This window comes from Ambystoma mexicanum, chromosome 3p (assembly GCF_040938575.1).
Source record: "Ambystoma mexicanum isolate Mex_15411 chromosome 3p, UKY_AmexF1_1, whole genome shotgun sequence".
Classification (NCBI taxonomy): domain Eukaryota; kingdom Metazoa; phylum Chordata; class Amphibia; order Caudata; family Ambystomatidae; genus Ambystoma; species Ambystoma mexicanum.
The window spans coordinates 1,139,646,807-1,139,664,898 of NC_090925.1; the positions used below are offsets into that span (position 1 = coordinate 1,139,646,807).

Consider the following 18,092-nt stretch of genomic DNA (forward strand, 5'->3'; position numbering starts at 1 on the left):
AAGTTGCTATGTTAAAGTCTTGGGGAAGGGAACCCCGGTGCTTGTTGAACTGCTATGATGTCTTGAGGACTGAGCCTCAACACCCTTTTCTTTTGAACTGTTGCCTTGAACTTGGGGAAGGGAACCCCAAGGAGTGTGTGGAACTGTATCGCCTTGAACTTGGGGAAGGGAATCTCAGGAATTTGCTGGAACTTGGGAAAGGGAATCTTAAGTCTTTTGTTGAACTTTCTTGAACTTGGGGCAGGGGAGCTGAAAAGGAAGCTGGGAGCTGGAAGAAGCTCAGAACTTTGTGTTGATCACCATTTATTTTTTATTGACATCTATATGCATTGTTTAGCTTTAGTTTTGAGGGCAACAGTAGGTTTTGGACACAGACAGACTTAAGTTGAACTTTCTGACTCAGACTTTCCTTAGTTTTGTTTAGATAGGGAAATGCGGTATGTGGTCATTGCATCGAATGAAATAGCATCGAATGCCATACCAGAGAAAAAAAAGCATCAGAAAAAAAAGCATTGACTGCTTTTTTTTAAAGGTAAAGGGTTTAGTTTAATTAAAATGGGTTTTAAAGGTTAAAAAAGTGGGTTAGGGGAACCCCCCCACCATTAAAAAAACATGGAAAAAAATGCATTCAATGCTTTTTTTTCGATGCTTTTTTCCCTCTGGTATGGCATTCGATGCAATGACTATAAACCGGAACTCCTACCTTAGCATAGGGCTAGTTAGGCCTTCGACCATCCTGATATTGATTTAATAAGCCATTTTATTTTGAACTTTAAGTCTTTTGTCTGTGCCTTGCTTCATGATGCCTTCACAGTTTCCAAAACCCCATTATAAGGGGTGTTTAAAACCCAAAACTCCAACAATTAGTATAATACGAAAAACCGTTTGGACCCTGTACAGATGTCAAACTTAAAACTGACAATGGTTAATGGATACTACATATAATGGTGCCCAGATGTATTCCATGAGCAGTGAGACGAGGCAAAGTGAAAGAGAGTAACACTGTCAGGTAGGGATGTGATCTGTGACTGTCAGTTTTCAGAGAATATAGAGCGCTGCAAACTGAAAAACTGCTGAGAGAGAGGAAATCCAAGATGGCACGGACGTCACATAGTGCCTTTAAAGCCACAGAAAGAACAGGTGAGACAAATTTAATGACCATTGCAGAGAGGCTTATTACTACACATTGGAATATCCATTAGGGGAACCGGAGCAAGAGCTCAAACCAAAACCCTAGTTGCCAAGCTAATCACAAATGTCATTCCAGTTAATAAACCACTTGGACAGTATAAAAGAGCTGGGCTGAGCCCATTGGGGGCTACACCACGTATTCCTTGTGGCTTCCTGTCAAAGTAGTGAGACCACCATTTGGCACATGGTGGCTATGTTGCTGGAGATGCTACTTGTTACGTGGATTCTGATACAAGCGTGTGAATCCTGTAGAAAGTCTAGAAAAGACCTCCAGAAGGACTGCTGAGAACTCGTTTTTGTCGAGTCCTAATTAATTGAATGTTGCGAAACCAGGTCGGGGAGAGAACTAAAAAAGGTGATTGCTGAGAACTAGGTCATGGAGAGACCTCCCTAAGTGAAAGTGGAAAGACCCAACCAAGTGAATGCTGAGGATCTCATCATGGAGAGACCTAACCAAGTGATTGTTGAGAGCCAGGTAGTGATATGAAAGGTTATTTATTTATATAGCAGAGAGACTTATCCAAATGAAGGCTGAGAACCTGGTTGTGTAGACACCTAACCAAATGATTCCTAAGAACCAGGTAGTTGAGAGGCCGAATCAACTCGATGCATAGAATCCGGGTCATGGAAACCTGATTATGTGAATGCTGAAGAACCAAGGTCGTGGGGAAATCTATCTGATAAAATGGGTTACTAGACTGCGATTTACAGAACTAAAAGATCTTTATTAACATGACCAGTGCCCGCTAGAAGATGGAGGCTTAAGGGACACCTAAAGAGAAGTCTGAGAAACCAGAGCTCTAGAAGTAGAGATTGACAGAAAACCAAAGGGGAGTCTAGTCTGTGAGTAAACCCTGGAAAGCCTTACCAGGAGCTATCCCTGTCTTTTGTGTTCTAGAATTAGGCCAGATATTATATTATAAATTGGGTGATTTCTTCTGTTGGCCAAAGCTGGAAACCATTGTTTTGTAACATTCACGTTAGCTTAGAGGCTGAAGACTTGTTAAGGAAGGGTTAGGAACTTTCTGTTGGCCACCACTTTGCGCATCGATTTCTTTTTTATGTTGCCCTGAGAGGTACCAATGACTTGCTAGATTTAGTTTAAATTGTATTCTTTAGAGGAACAATATTGAAGCACTTGGAGTGCAGGAGAAATAACCCATTTTCTGTTGACCCATCCTTGACACAGTTATTAGGATGTTCCTTATCATGTACAGTTATTCCACTGGTTCCTATAGTTCTTTGGTCCAACTCCTTCTCTGACACACAACTTAATGTAGCAACTTGTTTGAACTACAGTAATTTTCCATCTTGTATGTCATTGCTTGACCTCCCCACAGTATTGGAGGAGGGCGGCAGAAAAATGGCACGCATAGGAGCTGAAGTGCCTCACTTGGTAAGCGGGTAGTGCTTCCCCTCTGTAATAGTGCAGATTGCAACTCATTAACAGTTTAAGGGCAGTCCCTTCTTAATGATAAAATATAATTGGGTGTAATTCACATATTATATGTTTTTGCACAAAGGCCTTTGGGATAGGTCTTTATAATCGGCTTCGTTAAAATAAGTGCACATCCTAGGCATGTGATGTTATTACACAGCAATCATGAAAGCCTGATTGGTCCTTAATAAATGAATGCTGTTGTAACCTAGTATCATGGCATGCATATAGCATTCACATGTAGCCATTTGTGAGGGTAATTTTTCATCATATGTCCATTAGTGGGCACCTTCTCTCAAAAGGTAGGCCTGTTTGGTTATGCATGAAACATCTTAATGTTAATTGTGCATGTATGTTTTACATTGTTTCCCATATCAGGCACAGGCTCTCCACAGAAGTCATCAGTTTTGGCAGAGGAAAGTTGTGGTAAAAAACCATCGGAAGACAATGTATCAATGATTTCATCCTTGCACTCTAGTCCTCCCGGATCTCCTCAGAGCTCCCCACACAAAGGTATGGAAACATAAGTCAAACACAACCCTAAAATAGTGACGTTGTGCCATCTGGCTATTTTCTGTTTGTGCTGCTCCCTATGCCAACCACATGCACCTTTCCTACTCCCAACTGTTACCATGTTTTATTGTATCCCAGTGACATCTGTCTTGTTAAAACTTTGAAATCCGTTGGCATCTGTTCATCTAAACTAATTCTGCAACAAATCTTAAACATCTGGCGAGTTTCCATTTCCCCTTAAACCTGCTTTGATGTTTTTTCCCCATTCTCAAGAAAAGAGGTGTAGTTCTCATTTACCCAGCACATTTTCAGCCCATTCAAGACTGGGGAAGCTGGGAAGCTGTTCTAGCCGGTCAGTTATCAAACCACATATAATCTGTCCACATTCTGGATAAAAATTGAAAAGAAATGTTGTACAGGCTACATTCACATCATATGTATTAGTTACTCCCACTGAAGTTAAGAAAATGTATATATAGGAAAACACTCACTTTATATTTTTTCAATCAGTAGTCTCAAATCAATATTAATGTCAACATTTATTTCAAAGTGAAGGTAAAAATAATGAAATGGGGTTCTTAAATCGCACTTCATGCCGTGTTCTGGCCTCCAAGCGTGGGACGGGTATCGAATCCGTGCTGCTTGCGTAGTTGTTTCCAAGACCAGCACAGCCAGTAATCAATCTATCAAATTGACTCTGGTTTAATTATATTTGTAATATTCAAAGAAACCTTATTATAACACTCAATGAGCAACAAGATATATTTAATAAAATAAGTAATCAAGAGCTACATAAATGAAATTTCCCAAATATATTTAATTACACTAAGTAAATCTAAACAACAGTTTTCTCATATTTGGAGTTCTGCAATATTGCATTACTACATAGTACCGATCTTAATGAGATAGTTACTAGGTGGGTTCAGGATTCACTGTGGACAGGAAACTATAACTCTGTAGTCATGATGGCCTCAAGCAATCTATCTGCCGGGTTTGACAGGGCAGATCGTCATCTTCTTTGGTCTGAACTAGATAAATGGAAAACCCTATGTATTGTTAAAACTGATAATACGGTTTCATGAGAATAGCTCAATCCAGGATAGACTAGACCAGGGAGGTGAACTTTCCAGGAAGATAGACTTGTTCAGGTCTGAGGCTGGGGTGCATTTTGGCTGTCCGCCTCTTCAATCTATATGTCTCTGATGTGAATGCATACTTGGATCCTATTTCATATCAGTCACCAAGGATTGATAAATTGGGCATCGCCTGGATGGCGTATGCCAATGACTTCCCTTTATTTGAGCAAACCCCCCTAGGCCCACAGAGGCTTTTGTCTGCCTTCGTGAAATTTGCTAAAGTCAATTATTCAGTAATAAATGAAAAGAAGACCAAAATTATTCATTTTAATAAGAAAAGGAAGGCAATAAAATGTAAGTGAAGGTTGGACATGGAAAGGTGGGTGCCTGTGGACAATCTGGTCTACCTGGGTTTTGCAATCTGTAGTAAACCACGTAAGAAATGTATGGAGGTGCAGTTAAAAAACAAAGGGCTATGATCCAACCTCTCTCCCTGGCTTTTCAACCAGTATCTGGCACTCCTTGCCCACCGCATCGCCGCTCTCTGCCCCTACTTCCAGTGCTATGCGGACGATACCCAGCTCATTTTCAGGCTACCCTCGGCCTCCTCCTCTCCTTCCCTCATCTCCGACTGTCTGTCTGCTATCCAGGAATGGTGTGCCGCCAATGACCTCTGCCTTAACGCCAGTAAGACTGAGATTCTACTCATCGGCACACCCACTCCCTCCTTCCCTGCAGCTCTCTGGCCGGCCTCCCTTGGCCCCCTTCCTGCCCCTACCTGCAAGGCTAAAAACCTTGGGGTCATCTTCGACTCCACACTCTCCTTCTCTCCTCATATATCTGACGTCTCTAAGAAGTCACACTACCAGCTGCACCTCCTCAGAGGTATTCTTCCCTTCCTCTCCTTCCCCCAGAAGCTCACTGTCTCCCGAGCCCTGGTTCTCTCAAGGCTGGACTACTGTAACAGCCTCTATCTTAATCTGCCTGCCTCCACTCTCCGCCCTCTGCAACTTATCCAGAACAGAACTGCGAGACTTGTCCTTGGCCTCAAGCCCAGGGACCGTATCTCTCCAGGACTGAAATCTCTTCACTGGCTCCCAGTGGCTGCGAGGATTAAGTTCAAAACCCTCTGCATTGTCCACAAGGCCTTCTGGGGCCTGGGGCCTAAATACCTTCAACTCTCTCTTCCTAAATATCTTCCTTCACGAGCCCTTCGCTCATCCTTCTCCAACTCCCTCATGGTCAGCCGCTTCTCGAAGCAACGAGCTGGGGGTAGATCTCTCTCCGCAGCAGGGGCCTCCCTCTGGAACAGCCTTCCTGCCTCCCTGAAACTTGAGGAGAACCATCTCCGGTTCCGGAAGCACCTCAAAACCTTCCTCTTCGCTTCTGCCTTCTCTCTCCCTCTCCCCTGCTAAACCTGCTTAACTCCCCACTGAATTCTGCACTAAACCTGCATCTGAGCCACTCTCAGCGACCTCGGTCCAGGTCCCAGCCACTCTCCACTTGCACTGCCTCCCTGGCTCCCCCTGCACTGTGGGACTGTCACTGCATCCCTACAGCCCCCTTCCCAGCACTTGCTCTGCACTTACCTCGCACTTGCCACCAGCTGGCCCTTTTATTTATTATTTATTATTTATTTATTTTTACGCTACTTACCTTGTACCGCACTTCCCCCCCACCTCCTCCCCCTGCACTTTCTCCTTTTCCCCTTACCTCTGCACTTGCGCGATCTGAATGACACCTGGCCTAGTAGGATCGTTTGTCTGTCTTCCCCTTGTTTCCCTCCCTCCCTGCCTCGTCGCGCCTTGAAACACTTGTGTATAGGCGCGTTACAAATATCATATCATATCATATCATACTTTCAAATCAAATTATCAGACTCAAATAAAGGCACGGAAGGTTTTCACTTAAGCCATCTATTAATTTCTATGAGGGGAAAGTTGTCCCAAAGTTACTGTATGAGGCAGACCTCCTTTGTCTGGTGCCATGAGCCTCTGTGACAGGCTTGAGGCAATTATGTGGTGCTGTGTCTTGAGGATTCCTAATGTTGTGCCAATTGTGGCTGTGCAACACGAATTAGGGTCACTGCAAGCCATTAAATTGGGGGCTCTTAACGCTATATAGAAATATCTTAAATCCTGTAGCTAATACCCTTTATGAAGAATTGAGTAAGCAATGATTGGTAAGAAAGACTGTACGTTAGTGGTGTTGGAGAATGCATGTTTCCTGATCCGCTGAGAAATAGGTAAAATCAGGGAGGAATTGGAAACTGTTCTAGACCAAGAAAAGAGATCCCTGTATCAATGGGATTGGTGCTGTACTAGCTGTACTACTGCTACATTTCATGAGTATCCATCCATCCATACAGCATCTGATCTGAGAACAGGGGTATTGGCTTTGTATTGAAATACATTCCCGAACTATTCCTGCAGAGAGGACTTTAGTCAATTCAGATGGAGTTTGTTTACCACAGGGGAAATAGACTATGGCGTGCTCTGATTTAAAAAAATAAAAATAAAAAAAAAATTAAAAAAATGAAGCCTTTTGTCGATTTTGCAAGGATGCTACAAAACTGGAAACACTGAGACATATATTGGTTTCTTGTGAAGTTCTTACCGCACAAAGCACTTTATATTTTAATAAGATATTGAACAAAGTTGTATTTAAGGATTCATTCTGGAGGTATTGTTTGTGGTTTGTCCACAAAAACTTGTATTGCGGTTATTGGTTGTGTAAGAACTGTGGTTTTGTGTGTAAAATAAAATGATATGGTATGTATTTTTACGCATTTTAGAAGTGTGGAGGAAATGGAAATTATTTTTGTGCTTTGTGTAGTAGGAACCTGTACGATGTAAGATTTTATTTAATGTATTGAATTATGAAGTATTGACTATATCTGTAGTAATTTGGACTAGATAAGCCAAGACAACCTGTTACAAGTTCGAAAAAAGTTCTACCTTGCACTGAATGTTTGTATGTCGACACTTTCAAAGTCAGCCTTCCCGTGCATTCTCCTGCGACAGCAATGAAGACTTAAGAGTTTCTATCTCGGAGTGCTTATCTAAAAGGTTTACTAATAGTCACAGCATTTACCTTCACAGAACAGCGAGAGGTGTGGTGGTGCTGATAAAATTGGACAAAGCCGGCTCTGTTTTTTTGTTATCTCTTATAAAAAGATACTCAATTTTTGCTGAAGTGCGTTTACGCGAAGGACTGATCAGTCAGCCTTGCCTGTTCAATCTATCAAGGCTGGTCACTATTTTAGCAGAGTATGTTAATCCTCAATTGTAATCTCGATACATACGAGACATAATAGTGATCAGGTAATTACATTTAGCATACCATGATTATGGATGGATTACACACTTAAATCAAGATACCCTTCAGTATTAGAGATAAAGAAACTATAATGGACTTAGACAAAATGTCAATTTCTTTAAGACCATGCAAGTACTAGTAGTAATGATGCAATGGTAGTCTCAAGTGTGAACTCCAAAATTCAATCAGTCATAGGAATATATATTTGTGTATATTGAAAACCACCTAACAAATATTTTTTATGCAGAACCACACGCAGTAAAAGGTATGTACATAGAATCATGCAATGTACAAAACGAAGCAGTTTAGGTCTCATGCCTATTACAAATCCCATAATGGTGGATAGATCCTAGAGTAGCGAAAAAAAAGGAAACCCATAAAACCATTGATATCACTCAAATGAAACCGTTTTTAAGTCCCACTTTGTATTCTTACAATTCGTCATTAAAGCAGATTTTTAAAAAAATCCAAATGGATTCTCTTTGTGCTAACAGTTTATTCAAATCACCACCCCTTTGTGACAGGTGACCAACTTCAAAGATAATCTTCAATTGTTCCACTGTATGATGTCCAGCGACAATTACTTGCGTTCATCAGTCTGATATTGGATTGATGGTCAGTCCAGCATGAGTGTCTGTATCTTATGGAATGTGTCTGAGTAACTTTTCCTTGTGAGCCAGAAAGTGGGGTGAGGGAGTCAGTCTCTCGAGGGCACTAGTTTCTAGTCACGGGGGCAAAAGAGACAGTGACAGACCGCCAGTGCCTCTGAACAGGGCCATAGAGGGTGGCAGGGGTGGGCAGGTGTCCAACTGCCTTTGAATAGACTGAACCACATCCATAGGCCTAGCCTTTTGCTCCACTATACATCTGACACCTCTTGCTCATAGCTCACCTTGACTTTATTGAATTTCTGGTCGGACTCTTGATAAACCACTGCTCTTGAGCTCCTATTTCCTGCTTTTTCATTCTTCACCTTTCAACAACTGCTCATACGTCTCCTCCTGTGTCTTTCTTCATCTCTTTGGACCCCTCCTGTGTCACCTCTAAAAACACCACCCTCCCCAGAAGACAACCTCTTGTGTTTTTCACACCTTTGCTCTTTTGGGCCCTTCTAGCTGCAAATCTCTTTACTCTATGAGGCTGATGTCCATTTCATCCTGGACAGCCAAGGGCTTCCAACTCCTGCTGTTCATTTTCTCCCCCCTAATGTTCTCCTGTCTCCTTGTCATATTCACCTATCCCTCCCAATGTTCCCCTGCATAATTGCCCTCTCTCAAGTCCTTGAAACCACTTCAGTCATCCACAGACTATTCTCCTGTAACTTCCCGGCATTCACCCTGTACTTACTAATACTCTGCTAAAACGTTTCGATGGTCAACCTCCATGGCCACCTCCGACACAATTTTGGATCAATTTTTTCTGATTCCTTCTTCACTTTTGTCACTCCTCCATCTCCCTGGCTCTTGTAGAAAGGGCAGTTCCAGCTTCTAGCGCCTGTTTCTCCTGCTGCTGCCACATCCAGCTCCAGTCCCAACTCCTGTCTCCAAGATCGGTTCTCCTCCCTTCAAACTCCCATAGTGACTGAATATAGGGTCTCTGGATTTTATAGTGCTCTCCCTCCTTTCCCTGGGTTGGACTTCTGGTACAGGGTTGGGCATGTGTTTTGTAATTGGGAAGGGGTGAGGATTGGTTGCCACTGCTGGGTTCACATGACCTCATGTTAGCTTAGGGTGACAGACCAAGCATGCATCTTGCTTGTTCGCCATTTTGGATCCTTCTCTTCCCTTCACATGTTGTTCTAGTGCTCCCTGTGCAGGAACCAGGTCACCCAATTGCTCAATTCCTGTGTGAACTACAAGCTGATAAACTTTTAAACCCCAGAGATGTATAGAGAATGTGGGCTCACAGTGAACTTGCAACCCTTGTCTTTATTGAGAGAGCTCTCTGGTGAAAGGCAAGAAATGTATATATTGGTATCATATGTGAGAGTACCTATGCTGTGAAAGATGTAAACGTAAGCCCCTCATCAAGTCTCCAGGGCTCACAGAGGGTACTAATAGGGGTTGGAAATTACTTCTCGGATATCGCAGAACCCAAAACCCTGCTACCCCCATTCCCCCCGTGGTTGTAAAGCAAAAAATGTGGAACATTGTATTAAGTAGGAGTCTGAAGAGTGCTTCACTGGGACTTGCAACAATCTCATGTCAAATGCTATTATTATTGTTTTAATAATAGTAAAGCGTGTTCCCCTGCCTAGAACTTTGTGTCTGCCTTGAGAGAGTTTCAGGCTCTATCAGTTGAGAGGGGCCAGCTCACGTAACTGTCCTCTGCCATGCAACAGGAATGATGGAAGGGTGACCAAGAGGTCCTACTCATCCTGGCGTGGGCCATCATCCACTAACCTGGGGAGGCAGCTGGTGGCCAGAGCTAGTCACGGTCCCCATCATAATCCTATACCGATCTTTTGTCATCAAGACTTGAGGATCTTGCTTTTGTAGCACACGTGGGTTGTCTAGTGCTCTTCCTCCATGGAGACCCTACCTGCTAAGAGGGATGTGCTATGGTGCTGCACCTATATAGGAGAGTGGCCGTTGTTATAAATAATGGTACACCACCTGAATCCCTTTGGTATATCAGGAACCCCAGCGCGGGGTGCCTATATAAGGCGTGCCTCCACTTGGAATATTAACAGTGACTCTGTTACACTCAAACACACACACACTTTCACAATGGTAATTTAAAACCTTTTCTTATTTCATTTTTTATCACAACTACGAAAAATAAAGAGGGTGACTAATGGCTATAATAACTGCACATGTTTCCTTGACAATCACAGTTCCTCTGACTACCACGCATGAAGCACATAATCCCTTTCTTCATTCCGCACCCGGGAGCACACATCCTATAGTTCCTTTGTCTCTTAGATCTCGTGTCGGGGTTGAGGGCTTGTATTCTTATTTCAGGGCTGACCGTTTCACTCCTCCTTGCACTGCGTAACCGATGGTGAGATAACTGGGGTAAGAAAACTGAAACCTAGCTTCAAAAATAATGTGCACTCACAGCTGCACGCTGCGGGGAGCAGAGGTTACCAGTCAGTTATCAAAACCAGTGGTGCACATTTTCAATAGGTTTCATAACATGCTTAGAAATCTTGCCTTACTTGGCTTTGTAGAACAAGTCCGCGATCTCAGCAGGGTTCGAATTGCCAGGCGCTGGGAGCTATTTGGCTCCTCGTTATAGCCAAGGGGAGCCTGTTAGCTTGAAACCAACAGCTACCAGGAGCTACTTTCGACACCTGGGGCAAGTGGTGCCATCCAAACCTAGCCATGTGATATTAACTATGTGCCTCATCATGAGTTGGGCGGTAGCCCTTAAATGCGGTGGTCACGGTAGTACCGCTGCATTTAAGGGCTGGCCCTGTCATGAGTCTGGCAGCATTAGGCCCAGCTCTGAGCTGGGGGTAAACACGCTGAGAAAATGCCAATTTTCGGTGCAATTACTGCTGGCAGTATTAGCGCGTGGTAATTGCACCCAAAATAAATGCCCCAATTGAGTCCAATGGGGAAGGGGGAGTTACTGCCAAACCTGTGATCCGGCTGTAATACTGCCGGACCAGTTAGCGGTAGCGCTATTTGCCCAGGCGGTATTCCTGCGGTAATACCACTGGGATACCACCCAAGTTGTGATGAGTCCATATGTATGTTTGGGGATAGTACGATAATGAATACACTTAATGGACATTTAGAGCATAGCATGAAATGGACACAAAGTTAGAGTTTGCATCTTGCGCAAAATTAGATTTGCTGCACAGTCTGTACTAGCTCCTGGCTCCCCAGCGGTAGCTCCTGCCTAACTGGTTATGCCAGATACCCAGGAGCTGCTTTTTGCTCATGGTCAACAAATCCCAATTTTGATCCCTGACTCAGTGTCAGGTGCAGTCTCCTTTGACTACAACCTGGGTGACTCACTGGCCTGAACTCTGTTACATGGATTAACGAGTCCCGGTATTGGGAATCGGCAGGCTAGCAGCCTTACTACTTGAGGTGACTGTCTGCAGGATGGCTGTGACCTCAGTTTGGGGTTCCATGAGAGGTATTCGAGAAACTGAAATGGTGTTGCATGGCCACACTCTCCCGGTCAGCCAATTCTGCCTCTGTCATCACCTGTCAACCTCTCCTCAGAAGAACCCTCCCTGTCAGACCGATTGGGATGTTATTTTTGTAACAATGGTGTAGATTGTGACCCTGGTTAAAGTCCTTTCCCAATCAGTATTACAATTAACCATTTTCAAATCTGTCCAACATTTTTACACATCTGATCTTCTCAAAATTCTAGTTGACTAATACATCAAGTTGATTAGCTTCCATTTGCCTAATACTTATCATACATTTTAAACAGAGTGCAGAGTGTATTTTACCAGTAACTGTGACAGATCATTTGAGGGACTTGCTCAGGGACTGTATATGGGACTGTTTTGTTCATTCTGTGCCTTCATCTATAATTCCAGCACATGTTCCAATTGCATAATTTGGTACCATCATGACGATGTTTATGCCTGTGCAGAGGTTGGATGCAGGGGCAATAGACATTTACATCCTTAACTTTGGATTATGCAGACATTCTATCTTCATTATATCATGTGATGTATCAGATTATTTGTCTAGACCGGGTTGGTCTTTTCCTATATCGGCAATTTTTGGGGTTGTCTTGTATTTTGCTTGGGGTTTGCAAAGTTGTAGAAGTCTTACCCAGTTGTACTCCTTTTGGAGATGTAACTATGAGTATCTATATTCCATGCATCTTCCAGGTCCCAGCTGTTTGTATTTCTTTCTTCAATGTCACCTGGTGATCCTCATTATCTGTAGGTTTTAGTTCAGTCTCATCTTTACAGTTTACACTTTCCTACTGATATCGGCTGCATTGTTTTACCGTATCTGCCATTGTATACATGTGATACTTTCGTTTGAAAAAGTCAGTGTTCTCATTACCGGTAGTCAAGAATGCACTAGGCCTTGCCCAGGGTCAACCCCAAAAGACTGTACTGATGCACACCAACTTACCTGGCCCAATGTGTTGCATCTATTGCCACTTATAAAAGGGGCTCACTCACTCAGAAATGACTCACTTTTGATTGGTCTCAGGTAATTCTAGTGGTGCATGTTGTTAATATGTAACATGTTACAATTTGATCAAGAAGGCCTATTTTATCACATCTTGTGTAATGACTGTGTGAATGGGGTAAGAGGATTCTGCTGAATAGCTCTCCAGTCAAAGGTTTCTTTTTTTACGACAAGAACAGTTTGGTGCATCAGACTGGCAGGCTGAAGTAATCCCACAAATGCATGCGGAAAACGGTTTCCAGATCACCTTCCGTGGTGAGGTTTTCTCTGCCTAGTGTTAACAATGGGACTGAATCCTTCACAGGGGCCTGACAATGGTTTATTGATGTTAGCTTAAAATGTAGGTGCGTCTTCTACTTCATCTAATGCTCTAGAAAGCAGTGCCTGAAACATTCTATCCTATGCATACGCATTCTGGGCTGCAATTCTGAAAGTGCACACACCTTAAGCAAGCATAGTGAACTAAGGAAATGCTTGCTGATTTCTTTCCTTGAAAACCTGCCAGCTCATGGGTTGTTTAACCTTCAGCGCTCTTATACCCACCTGGATATATAAACACTCTCTTCAATGGTTCTATAGCTTTGATGTAAATACATTAAGTCGCCATGATGTTTAACTTCCACTGGCTTTAGGACATTTTCTTTGTTTGTTGGCTTTTTTTAGTCATTGTTAACTTCAAGAAGACACACTCCTGAGTGTGCAGTGTCAAGAATATACCAACGTGTGATGGTTGCTATGTGTAGGAGTTGGTAATGGTGCTTTTGCACTGCATGTCAACATGGAGGAAAAGTCAATAAAAAGATAAGGAGAGTTGGATTGCCCATAAATAATGTATATTTAAAAACATAATCTAGGCTTTGTTTACATTTCATCGATTGACTTACATGCTGTGCTGTGCATTTTTTCTACTGTAATATCGAAATATTGCAAATGTTCCTCTAATATAAAGTTATTAAAGATGGCATGAAGTATACGGTTCACTGTTCTTATCTAAATGCCATGTTTATTTTTTCAGTGGGTTTCATACTCCAGTCTGATGGCAGTGTTCTTAGCAGCGAGACAGGCCACAAGACCAGCATCCATCGTAGCTACGGAATAGGTGGGGGATACTTGCAGAAGAGAATCCTGCAGATCACAGGCAGTGCAACACAGGAGCCAGACCACATACATCAGAGAGACACAGAGGAAGAGCAGCGCATAGACCAGTCAGAACAGGAGAGCAAGTTCAGGAAAAGGATGAGATCTCCCTTTGGTCGATTCAGGGAAAGAAGCAAATCTAGGGACAGGCTGATTTCACCTAGAAAGGCGAAAATGGAGTCTTGCAACGAGAAACTGTTGTGTGAATGGGAAAAGGACAATGCTGCAACCCATAGGAGTCTGAAGGACCCAGAGGAGTCCAGCATGTGTAGTAGCCATGGCAACAGCAATCCTTTTGTCTGGCTCTGTCCACAGAGGAGGGCTAAGAGACGAAAGACTCTCTGACGCACAAAGCTTGGCTTCCATGGTTTCTGAGCCTTTGGAGCAAATTGTTCTGTTATTGAAGGAAATCCGCATTCATAGGTGAAAATAACCAAGATCAGTGTAAAGTGTATGCTTTTTCTGGCATATCTCTACCATTTGCCACATTCTTGGGCATCACCCACTTGGCCAATGCTTGTATTTGGTAGAGGTGTTTGGGTTTTCCTAAAGAGACTTATTTTGGACATTGTAGCCCATATTGAAAGCACTTCCTTCCTCGGGCACTTGAAAACATGCCCATGTACTCTTTGTAGAGAAATGTTATTGTCCCTTTCTACTCTTGCAGCTATGCAGTTTTACAGTGCAGATGTCTTTCTTATTTAAAATTACTGTTTATATTTGTATAAATGGTTTAGGTTATCGTAACATCCTGGCACTTAAAACTCATATGCCAGAGGGAATGTAGGTCTTTAAAAAAATGCATTCTGAAATACATTAGAAGATGTCATTCATGCAGCCGTGCTGTCAAAAATAACTTGCAAAATATACTTGCCATTGAGAGCAAACTGCAACACTAACCCACTGTGTTCCTCCAGGACTGTGTTGCATTGCTAGATAGAGATACACAGAGGCATGTTACTGAGCATGTTCAGCTTGCGCGCTGCAACAAATACAGATTGGATGCCACAACGGTCTGTTTTCTGAATTCTTACCTGGCAACGTACTGGACCATTTAAAGTGTGAATGCATCAGAAATTGCCATGGAAAATAATAAGAAATGTTAACCATCCAGTACTAGGGTGTTGTTGCAAACTCAAAGTCCTCCACAGATGTAGTTCTAACACAGCCATGACACTTGCCTTTGCTCCCATAAGTTTGTAACGTATATGACGGTTATGATAGTGTACTGGTGGACCCCATTTCTATGAACAAACATTCATGCCATTATGGCCGGGGAGTACTTAAAATAACAGGAGTAGCAAAGACTTTGTTTATCGACACACATCTCATTCTGGTCCAAGTAACAACCTGGATCATACTGGATTTTTTTTCCTTATGAAATAGCTCCATTGTGATGATGTTTTAACCTTTTGTAGCATGAACAGGTGCAGCATAATCACAAGTATGCTCTTGAGTTTGCTGGAATAGGACATACGAATTTCTGAACTCCAACACTGTTTCATAGCTAGCAATAGCACAGACCTTTAGAGAGACAATCAATTTAAATCATCACTTATTTGTTGCCGATCTGAAATATAACTATTTCGGGAATGTTGATTAATGTAAACTGGTGCCTCAATTAACTTTGCTGTTATCTCTTCTACTGAACATCAGTATTACTAGTTAAAAATATCCACATCTTACCCGTTTGCTGTTCAGCCTTTTTTGGGAGTGGAAGTTGGGTTAAAGTAAATGTCAGTGTCTATAAAGTGAACCGACCAGCATGAAACATTAACGTACAGCTGGGGAAGAGATTCTGAGAAGTTGCTTGATTCCATTGTGACTGAGAGCCATTAGCGACCTAGACTGTGAGATTAATTTTCCCTAACGAAAAACGTGGAGGCCTCTATCAAACTCTTTTTAGGCAACACAGTATTTTGGGTTTTAATTTTGTCCAAATCGATCAACATTTACGCACATCTCATAAAACTGGCGTGTGCACATTATCCCAAAAGTTATTGAAATCAGATTGCTGCACAATGGTATCTGAACGTCAATGATAAAGAGGAAATTGCTATTAAAGCTTTCCAGTCTCTTTCTCACTAAATGTGGAGCGTGATGCTGTGCGTTTAGCGGACTTTCGTCAATTAATTCACAAATCTTAAATTTTGAAATTGCATCCATTCTGTTCTTTTCAAATGAACCTCCTTGGTGTTAACATGGAGGAATGCCTCATATTTCAAAAGTATGTTTTTTAAGTAAATTGTTTTGTACTAAATCATCTTGTAGTCTGCTAAATGTTAGTTTCTGAATTGAAAACCTTTCTGTACACTAAGTGGACCTGCAAAGAGTGAATTACACTGGAAGGCAGAAATGTGTACACTTTGGTAATGGACATCTGGCAAAAGAATGCCTCTGTTAATATTGGCTTTTCTGTCTTTAAAACAAGCTCCAATTCATAAAGGTAGACACAACGGCTCACTTCTGGGACTCAGTTTGGTATGAATTGCTTCCATACTGCTTTTTACTTTAGCGTATTCCCACTTTGTCATGCTATACATCTAAGAGATGGTGGCGTACATTATCTTCCGACTCTATAGCAGGGATATGCAACCTGTGACTCCCCTGATGTGTGGAATATGAATTCCATGATCCCTCACCATTGCCTACTGTGCCTAGGGCTGATAGGATTTCTAGTCTAAAATATCTGGACAACCTAAGTTTCCAAAACCCTGCTCTGTAGTTTAGATCAAAAACAAGCTTTGCTGTTGAGAGGAAAGGAGGCAAAAAATACTGGAAGGTGAAGGTTGAGTAAAATAGGAGGGAGAGTAGTTTATAAATTAAATACTTTTGAAAAAATATGTTGATGTAATTAACAATAGCGGGCATCCGCTGTTCGGAGCACTGGGCATTACAGTTATTTGATATGTTCATGAAGAGTGCTTGGGAAAGAATCTTTCTCTCAGTGGTGGTAGGAATTTTCAGCGAGAAGTTTTTCCTCTCATGGACTGTATTGCTCCATTTATGTGGAGATGTCTACAAAAGGATGTGAGTTATTGGCAGTGAACTGCTTAGTTTTGGACATGCTTTAATGAAGATGACGGGATTCTGTGAGAGCCTGTGCTGTTGGATTATTAGGAGGGTAATGTGTTTGAAGCCTCTTGTATTTGGTTTTAAGCATTCAATGGCATGAATGGCATATTTTAGCAAAAAAAGAGCAGGCCATAGTTGGTCTCATTGTGGGCATTTCTGGAGGGATCTCTAAAGTATGAGCCCTTCAAGGATTGTAATTAGGAGGGAGGTAAAATGATTTGTTTTTTTTATTGTTAATGTTGTTTTGTAACATTTAGCTGATATACTTAGCATCCTTTTAAACCGCAATCCTGCCACATTCATCCCACTTCTTAGCACTAATATATCATTATCCAGTTCATTGGCACTTCTAACAAAATACAAAGTGACTGAAACAAGGATGCAGTTGCCTCAAGTATTCCATTTACAAAGCCAAAACAGGTACTGCAAATCTCAAAGATGAATTCTGAGACAAATAAAGTCTTATATAAAGTTCTTTGGTTGAGCTCATACTGGCCGAAGTCTAATGTCCTCTTAATATCCTAGTCTTCATCTTCGAGTCGCAGGATTACAGGGTTCCCCAAACTGGCCCTGTAGAGCCTGAGGCAAGTGCCTTCCATGGCTGCAAATTCCTGGGCTTGGCAAAGTCTCGGGTTTTCATGCTTTGAGGCAGAGGAGGACCTTCTCCACTGTGGATCTTTTCTATCTGGAGCCGTGGAATGCACTTGTGATAATCTGTTACTGGATTCCCTCCTTATCTGAAGATCTTGATCCTTCCTTGGGACTCTGCCATTTTCAGTAGTCTCATCCTATACTTCCAGCTTATTGGTGAAGTTGCACATTCTTGTTCCTTCATCCACCGCTAGTATTTGTCCTAGGCCGAAGTGGCCCACAGGAACCTCTTTTTCCTTAATATCTAGATTGCGATAGCTGGTCTCCTCTCTCCATTTTAGGACATGCCTCGCTATCTCTCCCTCTAGATCTCCATTCTCCCTTCATTCTGCCTCCTCTGGATGATAACTTTCTCGCTTCACCCTCCTTAATAGAACTCCCCAGGCACTTTCCTCCTTCACCTCAGTTACCTTTACCTTCCTCTCCTATCTCCTCACAGTACTCCTTTCAAGATAGTAACTTGCCTCCCAATATAATTCTCTCCACATGATAACCTTCCTCTTCCAATATAACTCTCTACAGTTGCTAACCCTCCTTCTATAACAAACCTCTCTCCAGCAGGCAACCTTCCCC

At 42.3% G+C, this 18,092-nt stretch overlaps 1 protein-coding gene across 7 annotated transcripts in view; it reads left to right on the plus strand.

The window, feature by feature from the left end:
- Positions 1–18,092, plus strand: part of RAPGEF6 (Rap guanine nucleotide exchange factor 6) — a 1,719,096-nt gene that overhangs the window by 1,585,372 nt on the left and 115,632 nt on the right. For all 7 annotated transcript variants that reach the window (XM_069652531.1, XM_069652536.1, XM_069652533.1 and 4 more), the window contains one exon: positions 3,008–3,142. In XM_069652531.1, the coding sequence (XP_069508632.1) occupies positions 3,008–3,142 (135 nt within the window). The remainder of the gene's footprint in view (positions 1–3,007; positions 3,143–18,092) is intronic.